This window comes from Cervus elaphus, chromosome 9, assembly GCF_910594005.1.
Source record: "Cervus elaphus chromosome 9, mCerEla1.1, whole genome shotgun sequence".
Taxonomy (NCBI): domain Eukaryota; kingdom Metazoa; phylum Chordata; class Mammalia; order Artiodactyla; family Cervidae; genus Cervus; species Cervus elaphus.
The window spans coordinates 63,089,322-63,106,577 of record NC_057823.1 but is presented as its reverse complement, the minus strand read 5'-3'; the positions used below and the strand labels follow the sequence as shown (position 1 = coordinate 63,106,577).

At 55.0% G+C, this 17,256-nt stretch overlaps 1 protein-coding gene across 2 annotated transcripts in view; it reads right to left on the bottom strand.

The window, feature by feature from the left end:
- Positions 1-23: 23 nt before the first annotated feature.
- SYNPO (synaptopodin) overlaps positions 24-17,256 on the bottom strand; it is a 57,219-nt gene continuing 39,986 nt past the window's right edge. Inside the window, exons 1-3 of one of the 2 annotated variants that reach the window (XM_043913304.1) lie at positions 15,979-16,159; positions 7,952-10,299; positions 24-2,729 (exon numbers count right to left, since the gene is read on the bottom strand). In XM_043913304.1, coding sequence (XP_043769239.1) covers positions 2,079-2,729; positions 7,952-9,967 — 2,667 coding nt within the window. In that variant the 5' untranslated portion in view covers positions 9,968-10,299; positions 15,979-16,159 and the 3' untranslated portion in view covers positions 24-2,078. Of the gene's footprint in view, positions 2,730-7,951; positions 10,300-15,978; positions 16,160-17,256 lie in introns of those variants that run through there. The other variant, XM_043913303.1, reaches the window with a different exon arrangement.

Here is a 17,256-nt window from a genome sequence, read left to right as displayed (position 1 = left end):
ACATAACTGAAAATGACACAAGAGACAGAAGAATGCAAGAAGCATTTATTGAGGGCCAGAGCTGAATTCTACAGGAGGCAAAAGGCAGGACACAGGCAATTTCTAGTGGGTTAGAGAAGAGGACTAGGGGAAAAGGTGGTGACAGGGAGAGAACAGCCAGACAGAACTGCAGCTTCCCAAGGCTGCCTCCTGCTGGCTCTTTGTGGGAAATGCAGGTACAAGTGGATTTTTCTGTGCCACTGCATTAACTGTAACCTAATAGTGTCTTTTCTCTGAAAGAGGCCCTTAGCCCCATGCTACAAGGGTCCCTGAAGCAGGTGGGGACTTCAGTAATATGATCACTCATCACTGACAAGCTGGAGCACCCTCTCAACATCCTACCACCAGAGCCTATGTTCCCAATCTTTAGGCCTGAGGAATCCTCTGGGATCAGTCCTTTATTCCAAAGCATCTCCCCCTGATTCTCTCTCCCATCCTGACCCCAGATTGCCCTAGCCTCACTAAGGGGTTCCAGGTCTAATATAAACCTGAGGGGTGGGGTAAGTCTACCCCAAAACCCCCAAATCACGCTCTGTCCCTCACCTTTAGCAACATCCTGGTATCCTTTCACATACATACCTCGGATCCTCAGCCAGTTCCAGCCCCCACCCCCACCCTTAGGATCTTGAAACTGATATTTTAAACCTCTAGAGGGCACCATGAGCCAGCTCTGGAAACTATAGGACAGAGGCACATTCCTCTCTGTGTCCCTTCTGGGGTTCCCAATCAGAGTCACTACAGCTTAAGGGACAGACCAGGGCCTGCAGCCAGGCTGCCCACTGTTACTGGGCACCAGACACTGGCTAGCCCAGAGTGTGATAGGAAAGAGATGAGGCAGAACAGTGCCTACTCATCTGGGCACAATACAGATGCTGAGCCTGAAACTGAAGAGTGGGGGTAATTCCTAAGGAACTAGAAACACAGGCAGACTCTGGTCTAACCCCTCACTCACCCTCCCAGACTCATCTGCCCAGCCAGTCCTCCAGGACCACTTCCTCTCCCTTCCTTCCTAATACTATGGAATGCATTTCAGGACAGGAAGAGCCCTCAGAGGTCGTCTGAGCCAATTCATTCCCTACTAGAATCTCCTCTCTGCATCCTTGCCATGGCTTGCATACTGCCCAGAACAGCTCTTTGCCTCCCTCCTTCCAAGTGGGCAACCTCAAACTCAGGGCTATCAAGTAAAGCCAGAGGATAACAAATTGCTCCAGGTCAAACTGTTTTCTCCCCAGCTCACTTCTGAGCCCAGAGTCTGCCATGAAAGGGCCCAGGAGGGACAGATGAGTTGCAGACACCTATAGCATTCCTGGAGGCCCAAGTCCTGGGCCTGGGGGAAATATCGCCTTACAATTCTTCTCTGGCTACAGATGTCCCAGGCAGTCTGAACTGGGATGGAGAAAACATGAGAGGGATCTGAGAGGAGGAATTTTCCTGCTTCTTCTCTCCAGAGAGGCCAGCCGGACACCTTGAGCTGGCCTGGGAGACCCTCTCTAAAGGTCATCATGGTAAAAATAGAGCCTGTCTGGGAAGAGATGGAAAACAGCTGCTCCCTGAGACTTGGTGCCAGGGAGGCGGATGGTCAAGCCAGGACTTGGACAGGCAACTCAGGCATAGGATCCTCGGAACACACCCCCTCATTCGCCAGACTCCAGAGATCAGAGCCAGGAAGGTGGGAGAGGAGTATGGAATCTTGCAGTGCAGCAAGTTTAGGGGGCCATACATACAATGCCCTGCATGTGTGTATTAATAAAAGGGGGAATTTAGAGGTTTGAGATTGCCTTGGCCAAAGCTCTATTAAACAGATGGGAAAGCTGAGGAGCATTGGAAAGGTCTTTCCATAGAGCAAGGGCTAGAACCCAAACTTGGATCATCACCCCACCCCCAAAGCCAGAGCTCTCTCCCGCTGACTCCTGATCTCTGGGGCTGTCAAAGTAGCCAGACCCCTTGGGGACATGGTGCTGGGATCTCCCAAGCCCGATGACACTTTTTCCCGCGCGGCCCTCCCAAGGCAGGGATGGGGTGCGGGCGGGGAAGGCTTATTAGGTGGTGCAGGAGGCCTCGGTGGGGAGGCTGCAACGCTTGAGCCTCAGGCTGCCGTTCCACCCGCGGGGACAGATGTTGTAGCCGAGGATGCCGGGTGATTTAGCCCCGGAGTCCTCGGAGTCGAGGGACACATCGGAGTCCGTGGGCGAGCGGCGGTAGGGGAAGGGCCTAGGCGGTGCGGGCAGCGGGCTCCTGGGGATCGGAGCGAACGTGGCCCCGGCGGCCGCGGCCGGACCGGGACGGGTAGGCTGTGGCGAGCGCATGCGCGGTGGCGGCGGCGGCGGCGGCGGCGGCGGCAGTGGCAGTGCCGCCACCCTCGGCGGGGAGAAGGGCCGAAGGCTCTCGGCGCCCGCTGGCCGCGGGGAGGCGCTCTTGCGCCGGGCCGCGTTGATGATGTTTCTAGCCAGAAGCGCCTGCAGCTGGCGGCTGGGGGGCCGCGCCTCCGTCTCATATCGCAGCGGGGATACAGAGCGCTCACTCCACGAGGGGGACATGGGCGGCGGCGGTGGCAGCGGCGGGGGGCTGCTCATGCTGCTCCCACGGCCCGGCTCCCAGGGCCCCGGGCTCACCCAGCCATCCAGACTGCTGGGGGGCCGGGATGCGCCGGGCGTCCAGGGCGGGGAGGTGGGCAAGCTCTCCCGGCGGTCCTGGGGAGAGAGCAGAGAGGTTGGGGGCAGGCGTTAGTGCTGGGCTCCTCTATACCGGGGTTTTGGACTGAAGTTAGCAGTGACTGCAGTAAAATGCAGGTGCCCCAATTTTCATTTTTCAGATGCTTGAAAGAGCCCACGCTGCTTGCTCCTGTGCGTCACAGAGAGCCGGGTGGTTTAAGATCGCTCTCTTAGGAGATAGACCCTTTTGTTTAATGAATGAACTTGGTCAAATTGCTTCAGCAACAGAAGCAACTGGAAGCCCCTGGGCTTCAGTTTCCTCCTCTGTGAAATGGGAGTATAATGTCAGCCTGTACCCTAGAGGGTTGTTGTGAGAAGTAAATGAGATAACTTATGTAAAAGAATATCACAGTATGATAAGATTTGCTAGAAGAGGTTAAGTGTGCAACAGATGTTAGTTACCATAAAGACACACTTGAAAGGATATACATGAAACTAACCAGAGTGGGTCTCTGTTGGGAAGTAGGGTGAACTGGGCAGGGTACACAGCCACAGGGGTGGGAATGACTTTTAATGTACTACTTTTTATATAAGTTTAAGGTTTTGAACCGTATGGATATGCTATCTATTTAAAAAATTAAAACCAAAAATATTGATCATTATTTCTAAGACTGGACTTAGGGAAAGGCCTTCTCAGTCCCAATCCCCCTGTTGTATTGCCATGGTCACCTGCTAGTTGCTCCTTGGATCCTTGATCATGTAAGTTCCTACTAACAGATAAAGCATAAAAGAAAGTTGGGTCTTTGCTCCCTTCCCTGGACCTCTTGCCAGCATGGGGTAGGGGAGAGTGGATTTGGTGAGGCCAAGTTGGTGACCCTCTTTGAGGTTATAAAGCACTGCTCTGCTCTACACAATCATACCTTGCTTCCTACCTCCTTGGGGACTTTCCAGTCTACAAAGTTTATTCTCATCCTTCCTCTCTCATCAGATCCTCACAACCGTCTGGTGAGGTAGCCGGTATCATCACAAGCCATTTTACAGTGATGAAAAGGAAGTTCAGAGGTGTAAATAGCTTTCTGGTGTATTCTGCCCCACCAGGAAATGTGTGTGTGACTGACTGCTGCTCAAAGGCTGCAGGTGGGCTTAAGTAGTTTGAACTGGTTTGAGAATACAGATCTTGGGGACCCATGTCCAGCATGTATCTGCTAAATCAGGGGTCGCCGACCCCTGAGTCATGGACTGGTACTGGTCTGTGGCCTGTTAGGAACTAGGCCACACAGCAGGAGATGAGTGGCCAGCAAGCCAGCTTCATCTGTATTTACAGTCACCCCCCTCCCCTCATTGCTCACGTTACCCCCTGAGATCTGCCTCTTGTCAGATCAGCAGAAGCATTAGATTCTCATAAGAGCATGAACCCTACTGCCCTTGAATCATCCCAAAGCCATATCCCACCCCCACCCTTTCCCACCTGGTGGAAAAATTGTCATCCACAAAACCAGTCCTTGGTACCAAAAAGGTTGAGGACTACTATACTAAACCATCCATCTGTTTAGCCAATCAGATTTCAGCAAAAGCCAGTCCAATCAATCTGCAATCCAATCCAAATTAACCAGCAGTCATCTCTGAGTCCAGAACTAGCTGGTCTGTTCAGTGTCTCCTATCCAATCAAAATCTAGAACCACTCATAAGCTCCATTCTCTCATCCAATCAGTGAACTTTCACAGCCTAACCAGTCAACCTCTCATCCAGTCAGAATCTCATTTCTCTCCATCAAAAGGAAGCGATAAATTATTTGTCTTCTCCAAACAATGCAGCAGCTACTAGATTGGCCCAGACTCAGAAATGGAAACTTTTAACCTAAAGAGGAATGTATCACAGTCTAAAGAGTTTTCATGGGATTGGTAATGTTAGGGACCTCCTGGGGACATCCAAGGCTCCAATCATCAAGTAGGAAAGTTAAAGCTCAGCATGGACTCCACCCCTTTTACTCCAGGGTCACAGTTGTGTGTATATGAGCCAGAGACAGTGCGAGCTGCTGTCTGTGAGCCATCTCAGGAATCTTTCAATCAGCCAGGCTGTGGGAAGTGGGGCCAAGAGTTCATGATCCAAGTCCATCAACAAGCACTAAGGCAGAGGAACCAGGGCTTTCAGCCAGGAGAAGAGCAGGCTGCGGCAGGAGGAGCTGTGATAACTGTCTGACACCTCTAAGGACTGCCTTTGCCTTTGGTGGCTTCAAGGGAAAGGCTAGGGCCAGCAAGTGGAAGGAGTAACAGAACTTACTTCTCAGAATGTGTGGGTTGGAATGTTGGGGGAAGTGGTGAGCAGCTCCTCATCTTTTGGCATTGGGCCAAGGCCTGACCTCATCACAACTGCCCTGTCTGGGTACTGACTCTGTGTGTGTGCGTGTGTATGTGTGTGTGTGTGTGTCCGTGGGCATGTGCACCCTGGTTGGGGGGAGTGTATAATACAAAAATGCTGCAGGGAATCAGAATTACTCACTTTCTGAAAAAGATCTCAATTCATCATATACCCCAGAGCTTCCTGGAAATGCACATGGGTGAAAGTTCAGAAAGGAGCACCCACTTAACCCAGCACCAGTCCCAAAGTAGGGCATGTGTGTGAGGTGGGCATGAGTGGAGCAAAGAGGAATATCAGAGACCAAAGACAGCCAGCTAGCCCACAGCTTCTGTAATCCTCTCCTTGTGTGGAAGGGGAGACTGGGGCCTAGGGGTTGTCTAAGGTCACACAAGGAGTCAGGTGCAGATCTGAGGCTGGAACCCATTTTTTCTGGCTCCCGATGGCAGTTTGGCTCCATGAGGGGCAGAAACTTATTATATGCAGTGATGACTGGGAAGCTCCCAGATTTAGATAATGGGAGAGTGGGATGCTGGGAGAAACTAAGGGGGAAGAAAAGTGTACATGCTTTGGCTAAAGGCACTTATAAAGAATTCAAATAAATCCAGACCATAAGGGGCGTGGGTTTTTCCCATCTACAGGCTTTTTGGCCAAACTCCAAAGGAAGGAGAAAACAGAATGTGTCTTCCAAGGGTTTCTGGTTCCCTGAGAGCTGACTGGGGGAAGAGAGAAGGCAGCCCTTACTGCCAAGCCAGCACACATCTGTACCCACAGCAGATCCAGACACTCAGCAGATGCAGGCAGCATGCGGACTCTCACCACAGTTCCCAGGCCAGAGTCGGGGAGGAGGGAGAGGGCCCAGACCACCAGCCCGTGAGTGTGGAAGAAAAGAAGAAGCAAGACAGATTTGAGGCAGAGTGTATTGAGAACAGGAGAGAAAACAAAGTTGAGGGCAGAGCTCAAACAGCCTGGCCGAAGGAACTGCAGGACAGAGGGTGGGCTCTTCCATTGCTGGCCTTCGGGTGTCGAAGGGAGCAGGGGTCCGGAACACGGGCTTCACTCTGTCCTGGGAGGGGCTTGGCATGAAGGAGCTGAGCTCACTCCTGACTTCCCCACGCATGCCCCCACGTTCCGGGCAGAATGAACTCACTGGGAAGGCACCCCCTGTTCCCATGGAGACGAGCTGAGAGCTCACGAAAACTGCAGGCTCAGCCCAGCACGGGCACCGCCTCCACCACCCCTTGCTCCGCTGGGGAGCCCAGAAATAGGGCTAGGAAAGAGATAGTGGGTGGTGCTCAGCCCCCGGTTTGGGGAGGCTTCCATCTGAATTCTGCCTCTTGCGTCTATATTCTCTCGCCCTCACGAAACGTGGTTTTGGGGGGCCGCAGCACATCAAAGGTGTCAGAGATGGGAAGGATCTCAGGCTACCTGACTCAAAACCCTCACAGTATGAAGGGGGAAACCGAGACCTAAAGATACACATGGAGGCCATATTTTAGAATCCAGATCTAAGTCCCAGCCTTTTCCTCCAGACCTCAAGGTCTCCTCTGTCCCCTCCCTGGGCTGCCGTGCTCCTGCCCCAGTCCTTGCTGTGTTCCCACGGTCTGTCTCCAGGCAATCCTGAACCTGAGCCTAAACTTCTGATTTCCTGGCCTCCCCAGCCACACCCTCCTCGGACGCCCTTACAGACATCTACTTCCCATCTGTCCTAGGACACCTTAGTCCTAATTTCCTTCCCCTCTCTTCCCAGGGGACTCTCTTGTCACTTACAGGACCTTTCTCCCAAAGTAACAGCCTGTCCTGTCCTCTCATTCCTCACAGACGGTCACAGCTAGGAGGGCCCTCATTGTGTTTATGAGAAAGCTGAGGCCCAGGAAAGGAAAGTGACTTGACCAAAGTCACACAGCAAACGGGAGGCCGAGATGCCTCTCTCCTTGGGGCCCCTTTCTGTGGCATGTGGATGGTTTCTTTCAGCCGTGCAGATCTGGGCCGAGGGTGAAACCAAAACAGCCAATGGATCTATTTCTAGGGACCCTCTCCCTGCTACACACCCACCTCTGCAGAGCCTTCTCCTGGGCTTTCTCTCGGGGATCCCTGGGGACCTCCCACACCCCAGAAGAGTGAGGGCAAGCCAGGTGGAACCAGGACTGAAGTCTGGGATGAACTGCATAAGCTGTCTAGAAAGCAGAGCCAGATGTTCGGAGAGGGCGTGAAGGCAGCTGAGCAGAGGGGCAGGAAGAAAAGCGTCAGCCAGCTGTGGTGGGCTGAGTCCTCATCCAGAAGAACCCGGGAGAGGAGATAGTGTGGAGGCCGAGGCAGAGGTCTCTGAAGCAGCGGAGAGAAAACAGTGTCCGGAAGGCAGAGGTGGAAGAGACAGACCCGAGCAGGTGAGAGTCCAGCAACAGGCAGAAAGAGGCCGGAGCCGGGGCCACGGCGAGGGCAGCCCACTGGGGTGGCAGGCCCTGGGCTGGCCGGTCCCACCGCAAGGGCAGGCTCTGTGTGCTGCAGAAGCCCCTGTTAGGGCCCCTCTAGGCCTTTCCTCAGCAAGACGCTGGCAGCCCTACAGCTCACAAAAGCCAGGTGAAGAAGCCCCCAGTCTCACTAGGGCCAGCCAAGTGGTCCTCTCTCCGTGACCCTTCTCCCCACTGGTAGCTGACTTCAGATCTCTCAGACGTGGAGTCCAGCCACCTCGAGGGAGGGAAGGGGCAGCGATAGCTCAGAGAGGGGAGGTGACTTGCCCATACGGCGCAAACCTAGCTGGTGGCAGTGTCAGCCCTGAGTCCCCGTACTCCTGACTCAGCCCCGTGCCACTTCCTGCTCTCCATCCGGTCCCCGGACAGGGGCTCAGACAGGCAGTGGGATCCCTGCAGGGTCCGTTACTTGAAGCAGAAGGATGGCTTCCACACCTGAGCCTCGATCCCCGCATTCCGGGTGGAGAAGGAGGGCCTGGGGGCTTGCTTGGCTCGGGGAGACCACGCCCTGGAGGGTGACGCGGGCGAGATATCACTGCTGTAGGTGGGGCTCACGGTGGTGGGCTGGAGGCCGTCCTGGCCAGCGGCGGTGTAGGAGCGGGAGGGCCGAGGCAGGGCAGGTGACGGTGGGAGAGCCGCCTTGGGCAGGTTGGGCACCAGGTCCAGGGAGCTGGGCTTGGCGGGCGAGGCGGCTCTGGGCGAGGCCTTGGCAGGTTCTTTAATGGGTGAGAGGACAAAGAGCGAGGGCCGCATTTGGTAGGGCGGCTGCTTGGTGGGCTCTGGACGCAGGACCCCATTCTCAGGCAGGTAGCCGTGGAAGAGCGAGGCAGGTGGGGTCCGGGCCGGGCTCCGGGAGGCCACTCGGAAGGTGCCGCCAGGCGCGTTGGTGGAGTACTTCCAGGATGAAGGCAGGGACATGGTGGGTGACGGGCAGCGGGCCAGCTCAGCGTGGCCTGAAGACTCGATGACGTACTTCTCCATCCGGGACTGGCGGCGGGCGTAGAGCTCAGCCCCCTTCCCCGAGGCCTCTGAGAGGTTCTGGTTGGGTTTGGGCTTTGGCTTGGCCTGGATGCGCGGTGACTTGAGGCAAGAGGCCCACTCGGGGACGGTCTCCTCGGCGTCAGCAGGGCTGGCCCTGTCCCGGGGTGCGGGCTCCTGCTGGAAGTTGGAGGCCTCGGCCCCAAGGGCGAAGGGCTCCTCCTCCAGGCCTGCCTCTCCCTGGTCCCTCTGCCTGCGCTTCTCATCAGCCGTCTGTACCAGGTCCAGCAGGTCTGGATTCGGGGTCACCTTGGGCTTCTCCACGAAGGTGAACATGGATTTCCGGCTGCCCCTGCGGGCCATCGACTCCTCCAAAATGCCTGTCTTGCTGGCAGGGACAGCTTGGCCCTTTAGATGAGAAGGCCTGGGGTCGGAGCTGGGGTACAGGGCAGAATAAGACGGGGGAGACCTAACCCGGGAAGTCAGGGGGGCTGTGGACAAGGTCTCAGCATAGGTGGGCGGTGGGGTGAAGTTTCCCACGGGGCGTCTCTCCAAGGCGGGGCTTCGCTGTGCCACGGGCCTCCTCTCCAGCATGGGGCTGTGGGATATTACGTGTCTCTGTGGCCGGGGGCTCCTGTCTGCCACACTGGAGGGCTGGGGGGCAGGGACCTTCTCCCCACGATGTCGTCTCTCTACCATGGGGCTTCGCTCCATCTGACCGGTGCTGCCCGGCGCCTGGATCCCAAAGGGCCTGGCCGTCCTGTTGACCACGGATGGAGGCTTGGCCAGCGTGAGGTGGACCTCGCTGTACAGTTTGGTGGGCGTGGTGGCGGCTGTCCGCCCGGACATCTCTTGCTCTGTGGACACGGCTGGGGCTCCAAGCTGGACGTCAATGAGCAGGGAGCTGGACATGAAATCTGGGCCCAGGGGCCTGGAGCTGGAGATGGGAGTAACTTCTCTAGAGAAGGTGCTGGTGGCGGTAGGTGGAGCTGATACCTTATCAATTAGGAGCGTGCTGGATCTCACCTCCGCGGCTGACTCCTGGGTTTGCCCGCCGGCACACGGGGTGCTGGGTTTGAAATCTGGCACTGTGTCATTCGGAGGGACCTGCGCCTCGGAAGAATTCTGTTGGACGCTGGAGAGCGGCAGGCTCTGCGGGGTGACGGCTGCCGATAGGTTCTGGTTGACATCTGTGGCTGGCGGGTTGTGGTTGCCGTTAGAAGCTGGCGTGATGAGCGTGGTGCTGGCCGAGGGAAGGTTTTGGTTGGCATCTGTGGCCGGGCTGTGGACCTCCTCTGGAGGTGGGGTTGGGGGACTCTGCTGGGCTTCTCTGTTCTGGGACAGGTGGAGCCCATTGGCCGTCAGCAGGGCTGCATTCTCCTTTAGATAAACCACAAGTGGTACCTCCTCTTCCTCGCTGGCCATCTTCTCCAGGTGCCGGAGCAGGCTGGCCTCCTCCGAGCAGCCCTCCATGCTGTGACTGGGGACCCCTGTGTCAGTGCTCTGGCAGGCGGGGTTTCTCGGAGGGCCTGGCTCAGGCAGCGAGGTGGGACTCAGGCTGAGCCCCGGGGCATGGCCTGTGGGGCTGGCAGGGGGCACTCTGAGGGGCTCCTGGCTAGACTTCGGTCCCCTCTGGCCGTGGCTCTCCAAGGTGAACTCATTCACCCTCTGCCGACGCCTGTTGAAGAGCTGGACTCCGCGGGAGTTGGAGCTGGGAGGGGTGGTCAGCTGGGCTGCGATCTGCTGGCTCCTCGCCTTGGCCTCTTTTAGATCCTTCTCGGTGAGGCTAGTACTCCGGCCCAGCGCTGCGGGAGGGACAGAGGCCCAATTAGCACATGGGATTGCAGAGCCACAGTGGTACACAGACAGACAGATGGTCACTTGTGCTCCCCAACTACAGATGGCCTTTCCCTCTGGAATTTGATCTTTACTCACCGTTTCCTAGAACCTCCTCTCCTCATAAAGATCCCTGACCCAACCGTCATGGTCCAACTCAAATGCCACCAACCATGTAAAACCTTCCCAGACTACCCTTTCAGTATGCACCGACCCCTTGTTTGGATTCCCCCTGAAGGTTGTTGACGCGGCACTTTCCCAGACTCAGCAAGAATGCCTCACCCCAGCAGTCAAGGCCCTACTACATCCTGGATGCATCGTATGCCACTCTTCTCTCTCACTGGGCTCTGCCCAGGTTGACATTCTGGTTCTTGAAAATGACAAATTTGTTCCTGCCCCAGGGCCTTTGCACTTGTGGTTCCCTCTACTGGGGATGATCTTTTCCCAGGGAGCATTCCATGTTCCTTCTTATCACTCAGGACTCACCTCTCTGGAGAGGTCTTCCTCTATAATCAGCCCTACCCTTTCCTAACTCATCTCTTTGTTTTCTTCATAGCTTTCAACACAACTCAGTATTATCTTCTTTACAAGTTTCCTTGGCTATTATCTATCTCCCTGCCTAGAACATAAGCTCTAAGGGGGAAATGACCTTGCTTGACTTGTTCATCCCCTAACCCTGGCCCCTAGAATAGTGCCTGGCAAAAAGTGAGCACTTAGTAAGCATCACTATCTGCATGAGTGAACTGACAGGACATCTTCTCTGCATCTCTTTGGGCCCTTTATACTTTCAGAGTATAGTCATCTGTTAATACTAACGTGTCCCCTTTTTAGAATAGGTGATACATGAACTAAAAAAAATTAAAAACATAAAAAGGTATATGGTGAAAAAAGTGCTCCATATCACAAATCAGGTAGCAACTGTTAATGGTTTCTTATAAGTCCTTGAAAAATTTCTTCCCATTTTCATTTAAACAATCATTTAAAAATTCTCACACTCTAATATTATAAAGGTAATACGTTGGGCTAATTTCAGCAGTGACTATACTAGAACAGCACATTACCTCATCTTATCTTCACAAGAACCCTAGGAACCCCTATTTTACAGAAGTGGAAAATGAGGTCCAGAGGCTTGTAAGTAACTCACCCAAGATCACACAGCAAAGGGTGGCAAGGCTGGAGTCAGAACCAGTTCTCTCTGGGCCACAGCACATGCTCAGGCTGCCTGCTTGTCCCAGAGGTCCCTCTTGGGACATACAGGGGACAGAGTCGGTGGGAGTCAGGGTTCAGTCTGGGGCCTGAGGTCAGGGATCAGGTGGGGTCAGGCCCTCTTAATCTGTAAGTTCACCACAGGCGACCATTCCTCTTTCTATCACCAGTGCCCAGCTGGCACACAGTCAGTGTTCACGTTGTGTTTATTGAGTAAGGAATGAAGAAATGGACACATGAACAAATGGACCTGTGCACAGATGGATGGGACAGCCTGTGGCCAGGGCTAGCAGCTCAGTCGGTGGCTGGGAAAATTGCTCCCTTTGTCACCCCTCCCCACCGAGGGAGCTAATTAGTTCTTGAGGAATCTGACCCTGCCCTCCCTCCTACCTTGCCCTCATTAGCACTGGCTGTGACATGCTGAGTGGGTCTCCCGGGACAGTTTTCCTAGGCATCTTGCCAGCAAAGCTCAGAATTCATGGGCTTTCAGAGCTGGAAGGGCCCTTACAAAGGAGCTTTTTCACTATCACCCCCATTTTATAGATGAAGAAATCAAGGTCTGGAGATGACTCAAGGTGGAGCTCACACCAGGGGAGGCCCACACGGAGCACAGTGACTGCTGACCGCCAGTTCACGGGACCACAGGCTCTCTGGCCCCAACCTCCTCCTTCCTTCCTCCCATCACCACCTGGCTCCCCACCATACACACCTGCGCCCACCTTGCAGAACAGCTATAACTCAGCCTGCCCCCTGATACCTGTTTGCTTGTGGTAGAGCTCCTCTCCTGCCTGGATCACCCCATTGATAAAAGGTGACAGCTTTGAAGGTTGAGCCAGGCTGCTTCCCAGGGGTAACTTAGGTAGGGGCAGGCCAGCCACACAGGAGGAGTTGCTTAGCTCATGCGATGTCCCTCTCCTCTGCTCTGCTCAGAAACCAGGCCTCTGCTATTTGCTAGCTGTGTGACCTCAGCAAGTGACTGCTCCTCTCGGAGCCAGTTTCCTTAATTGAGAAGGCAATAAAAGCCCTGACATTAGGGTTTGGAGGCTACGATGAGGTCACAGATGCCGGGGGGGTGGGGGGGTTGTTGTCATTCAGCCCAAGTAGACAGGACAGAGGGCCCATGCTTCCCTGGAATGGACCTGGCAGTTGGTGACCCCACGTGACTCCCTGGAAGGGGTCAGAGCTGCTTCTAGCAAAGGAGATTCATTCCACAGATCATAGTCCTGAGGGGATATGACTCTCTATTGGTCACATAGCAGGGGATTCCAGGGTGATGGCAGGCAGGGGATCACTGCCCCAAGTGATCACAGAACCTCAGAATCTCAGGGAGAGCTGTCACCGTGCCTACCTCCCCAAACAATTCCTGCACCCCTGAAACCACGTCCCTGAGTGTCCAAGCCTTACACACTCAACTGACAGGGTGCTCACTACCCTAAGGATGCGCCTTCTACTAATTAACATTCTTCAGCTCTAAAGTCATATTAACTCCCACCTCTTGACATGGCTCTGCCCTCCACCGCCACACAGATAAAGTGCTTTCTCTTTCCAACTTACAGCCCTGCAGAGACTCAGCCACAAGTCCCATCCCACAGGGCACGGTCAGGATAAACATCCCTGGGCCCACCAGCGGCTCTTATGACACAGCTGCAGCCATCGTAGCTCATACTGACTGGGCTCTTACTGTGCACCCAGACTTCACACATACTATCTTATTTAATTCCTGAAACGATTCTATGAAGCACAAATTACTATCATTCACTTAAAAAAAATCATTTTATTTGTTTATTTTTGGCTGTGCTGAATCTTTGTTGCTGCGTGTGCTTTTCTCTCGTTGTGGGGAGCAGGGGCTACTCTCTAGTTGTGGCATTTGGGCTCAGCAGTTGCGGCTCCCAGGATCTAGAGCACGGGATCGGTAGTTGTAACGCATGGACTCAGTTGCTCCTCGGCCTGTGGGATCTTCCCAGATCAGGGATCAAACCTGTGTCTCCCACACTGGCAGGCGGATTCCTTGCCACTGAGCCACCAGGGAAGCCCCTATGATTCACTTTTTAGTGATGAGAAAACCAAGGCTCAGAGATAATGCCCAAGGTCACAGAGCCGGAAAGCAGCGGGGGCTGGCTCACCCCTGGCTCTTCAGGACTCCAGGGAGCACCAGGCTTTCCAGCCAGCAGCTTCCACAGTGCCAGGCTCCTAGACAGGGCCTCTGTGTGTGTATAATTCAGACCTTCCCAAGTCTCTGTGCTTGTTTTGTTTTTCTCTTTGTGTCTCTGTTTCAGTCCTATCCCAAGGCTGGTTCTCAGGGTCACAGGGCGAGAAAATGCTCCAGTGTCAGAGCGTGAAGGGCCCTGAGGGAGAAGCTGGCCTGGGAGGCCTTAGAGAGTGAGAGGGTCAAAGGGAAGGCCATGGGCCAGGACCTGGTCTGCTGACCTCCAGCCAGCCTGGGACCCTCCCCCATGCTACTGTTCCCAGACCAGAGGAACCCAGCAGAAAAGGCCAGGAGGTGAGACAGCCCTGCCTCCAAGGGAGCTCCCGTACCCCCATCCCAGCCCGCAGTGACTCCATGGAAAAGGAATTTGGCAGGAGGCTTGGACCAGACCCAGCCAGCAATCCAGATGACTTTTGCCACCCTGCACAAACAAGGCTGAGAGAATGGGGGGCTGGGCCAACTAGAGGCACCTCAGATCCCCCCACTGCAGGGCATCGGGGGCGGCAGCTCTACCCCAAATTCCCCAGACTAGGAAACTGCCACCCCTGGTGACGCCCCAGCCAACTGGGTTCAAGATTGTGGTCCCCAGCGTCAGAGACACAAGAGACGGCTGTGGCCCACAGGGGCAGCCCCCTTGCTGAGCTCCCAGTCTTCCTGGCTGCAGCTTGCCACCTGTAAAAGTCGTAACAGCTCCCTCTTCTCCCAGCCTCTTCAGTGGTGGTCCTTGAAAGACCCACCCTGGACAATGGATGAGGGGTTCTGAAGACAGGCCTTCAGGAGATGAAGGGATGAGGACAGACTCAAGGAAGAGCTGCCCCAGGGTCAGGGGACCTGGGTCTGACAGGGTTGAATCCCCAAGTGGGGAAGGGGAACGAGAAGCCCTGAGTATACCCCTTAGAGTGAAGATCGCAGTGGCTGCTGTAATTACTGAGCCCTCAACAGCCCGCTATAATGTGCTGCGCCATGCACTTTATACCCATCATCTCATTCGATCCTACCAACAATCACGAGGAATAAGTACTATTATTCTTCCCAGTTTGCAAATGAAACTAGAGCTCAGAGAAACCTGCCCAGGGTCATATGACTTGTAAATAGCAGAGCTGGGATTCAAAACTCCCAAGCCTGGTTGCTGAATCTCATTTCTTAACCACCTTGCCTTCCGGACCCTGACTCTGGTGGGAGGGGTATGGGTAGAGACTCCAGTGCCCCCTGACACTGATCTGCAGGCCCCTCTGTTCCCACATCTGACAATCTGCACCCACCATGGTGTTCTCTCTTCTGCATATGCAGCTGCCTAGAGCAGCTGATGCTTTCTTTCCCTTCTTCCTCTCAGGAGAAGAGCTGATAAACTCATTTTTACTAAGGGGAAAAAGATTGCTAGGACATAAAAAACTAGTGGAGTGGAAAGAGCACTGTGGGGAGTCAGGAGACCTGAATTCAAGTTGTGCCCAGGCGGCGATAAGCCCTTTCTTTCACCCCTATCACTTCTGTAGGCAGCTGTCTGTTCTGCTGACCATCAGGCCTCTTGACCAAGGACCCAAAGGAGGGAGGCGGGGCAGGGGAACGGAGGCCAGAACAGAAGGTCACGACAGAGAGAGAATTCAAGGAAATGCTTCTTCACACGGCTGCCGTCAATGGGAGTGCCCGGGACCTGAGCAGGGTGGAAAGGGTCGGGGAGCCAGAGGTAGGAAGAGAGACTGGCTGGAGACAGCCCATTGTGGCTGCCTGGAAGTCTTGGCAATGGGACAGGTAAACAGGCTGGGTAAACTGCCCCCCTGTGGGGTCAGGAAGGAACCAATGGCTGGCCGCTGCACAACTTCAGCCTCAGCTGGGGGCAGGAAGATGAACTGGGCCTGAGTAATGGCCTGGCTACCTTGCCAGCCCCTGCCCCACATCCTCCTTACTGAAAGGAGGAAATGACACAGCCTCCTTTCCCTGGGGAGTTCTCCATCCTCGCCAGAGTCCTGGTGAGCACAACCTGACTGAGTCCCGGCAGACTGCCAGGTCTCTTCTCAGAGGGGAATAATTCATACTAAGGTAAGAAGGACTGCCAGCACAGGAGACGATAGGAATAAAAGTGAAGAGCCCCAGACCTAGCTGCAGCCTTGCCATCAACAGGCTGGCAGAAGTCATCGCATGCCTCTCCCTTAATGCCCCAGGGGGGACCTGAGACCAGAGAAGGATGCCCTATGCCCTGAATCACACACCCCAAACCACCGAGGCTCGCTTTACTCACCCTGGCAGGGTCCTCCCTGCTGTCCTGCGCCCCCGCTGGATGCCGAGCCGGCCTTGATTCTGAAAGTCTCCTGGAAAGGCAGCCCATCGACCAGCTGACAAAGAGGAAAATCCTACATCGACGGCAACGCAGAGGAGCTGGATCTGACTTCTCTCCTCCACAGATGACTCAGCCTAGCTCTTTATCAGGAAAACCGATTTTGCAACAGCCTTTTAAATGGCCTCTCCGCCTCCAGTCTCTCCCCCGCCAATCTACCCGCCCCACGCTGCCAGATTCATCTTTCTCCCTCCTGACTCCACTTGTATCAGGCCTCTCTCCTCCTCTCCAAGACATGGGGCATCAAGCAGCCAGGCCTCATCCTGGCAGTCAGGGCTTGCCCGAGAGCTTGCTCACCTGCTCCCTGCGTCCTCAGCAAGGGTCAGAGGGAGTCCAAAGGTGCGTGTTTCCCTCACCTGCCCTGTGAGTTCCAGCCTCTGCTATGGGTCTGCACAGACCCTTCCACCCAGAACACTGCTCTGTCTCCTGTCCTTTTTATAGATTCAGTCCTCAGACCATCCAGGTTTTATCTGCACCACTTAACAACCTCATCACTTTGTATACTATTCGTTTGAGTGAGAGTTCTCCTCCAGGGCATGCTCACCACATGCCCCATGCCAGGCCTTTCCTTCATTTATAGCAGCCAGGAGGACAGTGGTCCCCTCAGCTCTGCATTAGAGGAGAAATGGACTCAGAGGGGTGAAGTGACTTGCTCAAGGTGGCATGGCTAGTCAGAGGCAGAGGTGGGATTCGAACCTAGGGTGGCCCTGCACCCAGCCCAGGACCCATCACATGGGCCATGCTGCCTCCTCCCAACGTCTTGCTTTGCAGCAGTCAGGGTCTGGGTCTGATTTCCCCCAGAGAGCGCAAGAGCCTAGGGGCAAGGGTCTCAGCTGCTTCTGCCTTATCCCCTGCACCTTCCCTGGGGGCTTGCAGAAATGATGAAGTCGATGAGGATGCCATAGCCAAGTGAGGTGCTCCAGACGCTGCCAAGCCAAAGTTGTATGTAGTGTGTGTGCTCTCATTAAATCCTCATGGCAACTCATAAAGGAGGCCCCCTAACTGCTGTTTTAGGGATGAGGAAAACAAGACCAGAGAATTGGCAGACTCAACCCAGGTCTCCCATGCAGCCAGGGACAGGCAGAGTGGAGCTGGAGCCGGGAGTCTGACTGATTCCACGCCCGGGCCCTCCTTCTGAAGAGCTCTGCCCACAAAGCACACTCTCCCCACCTACTGTCCCAG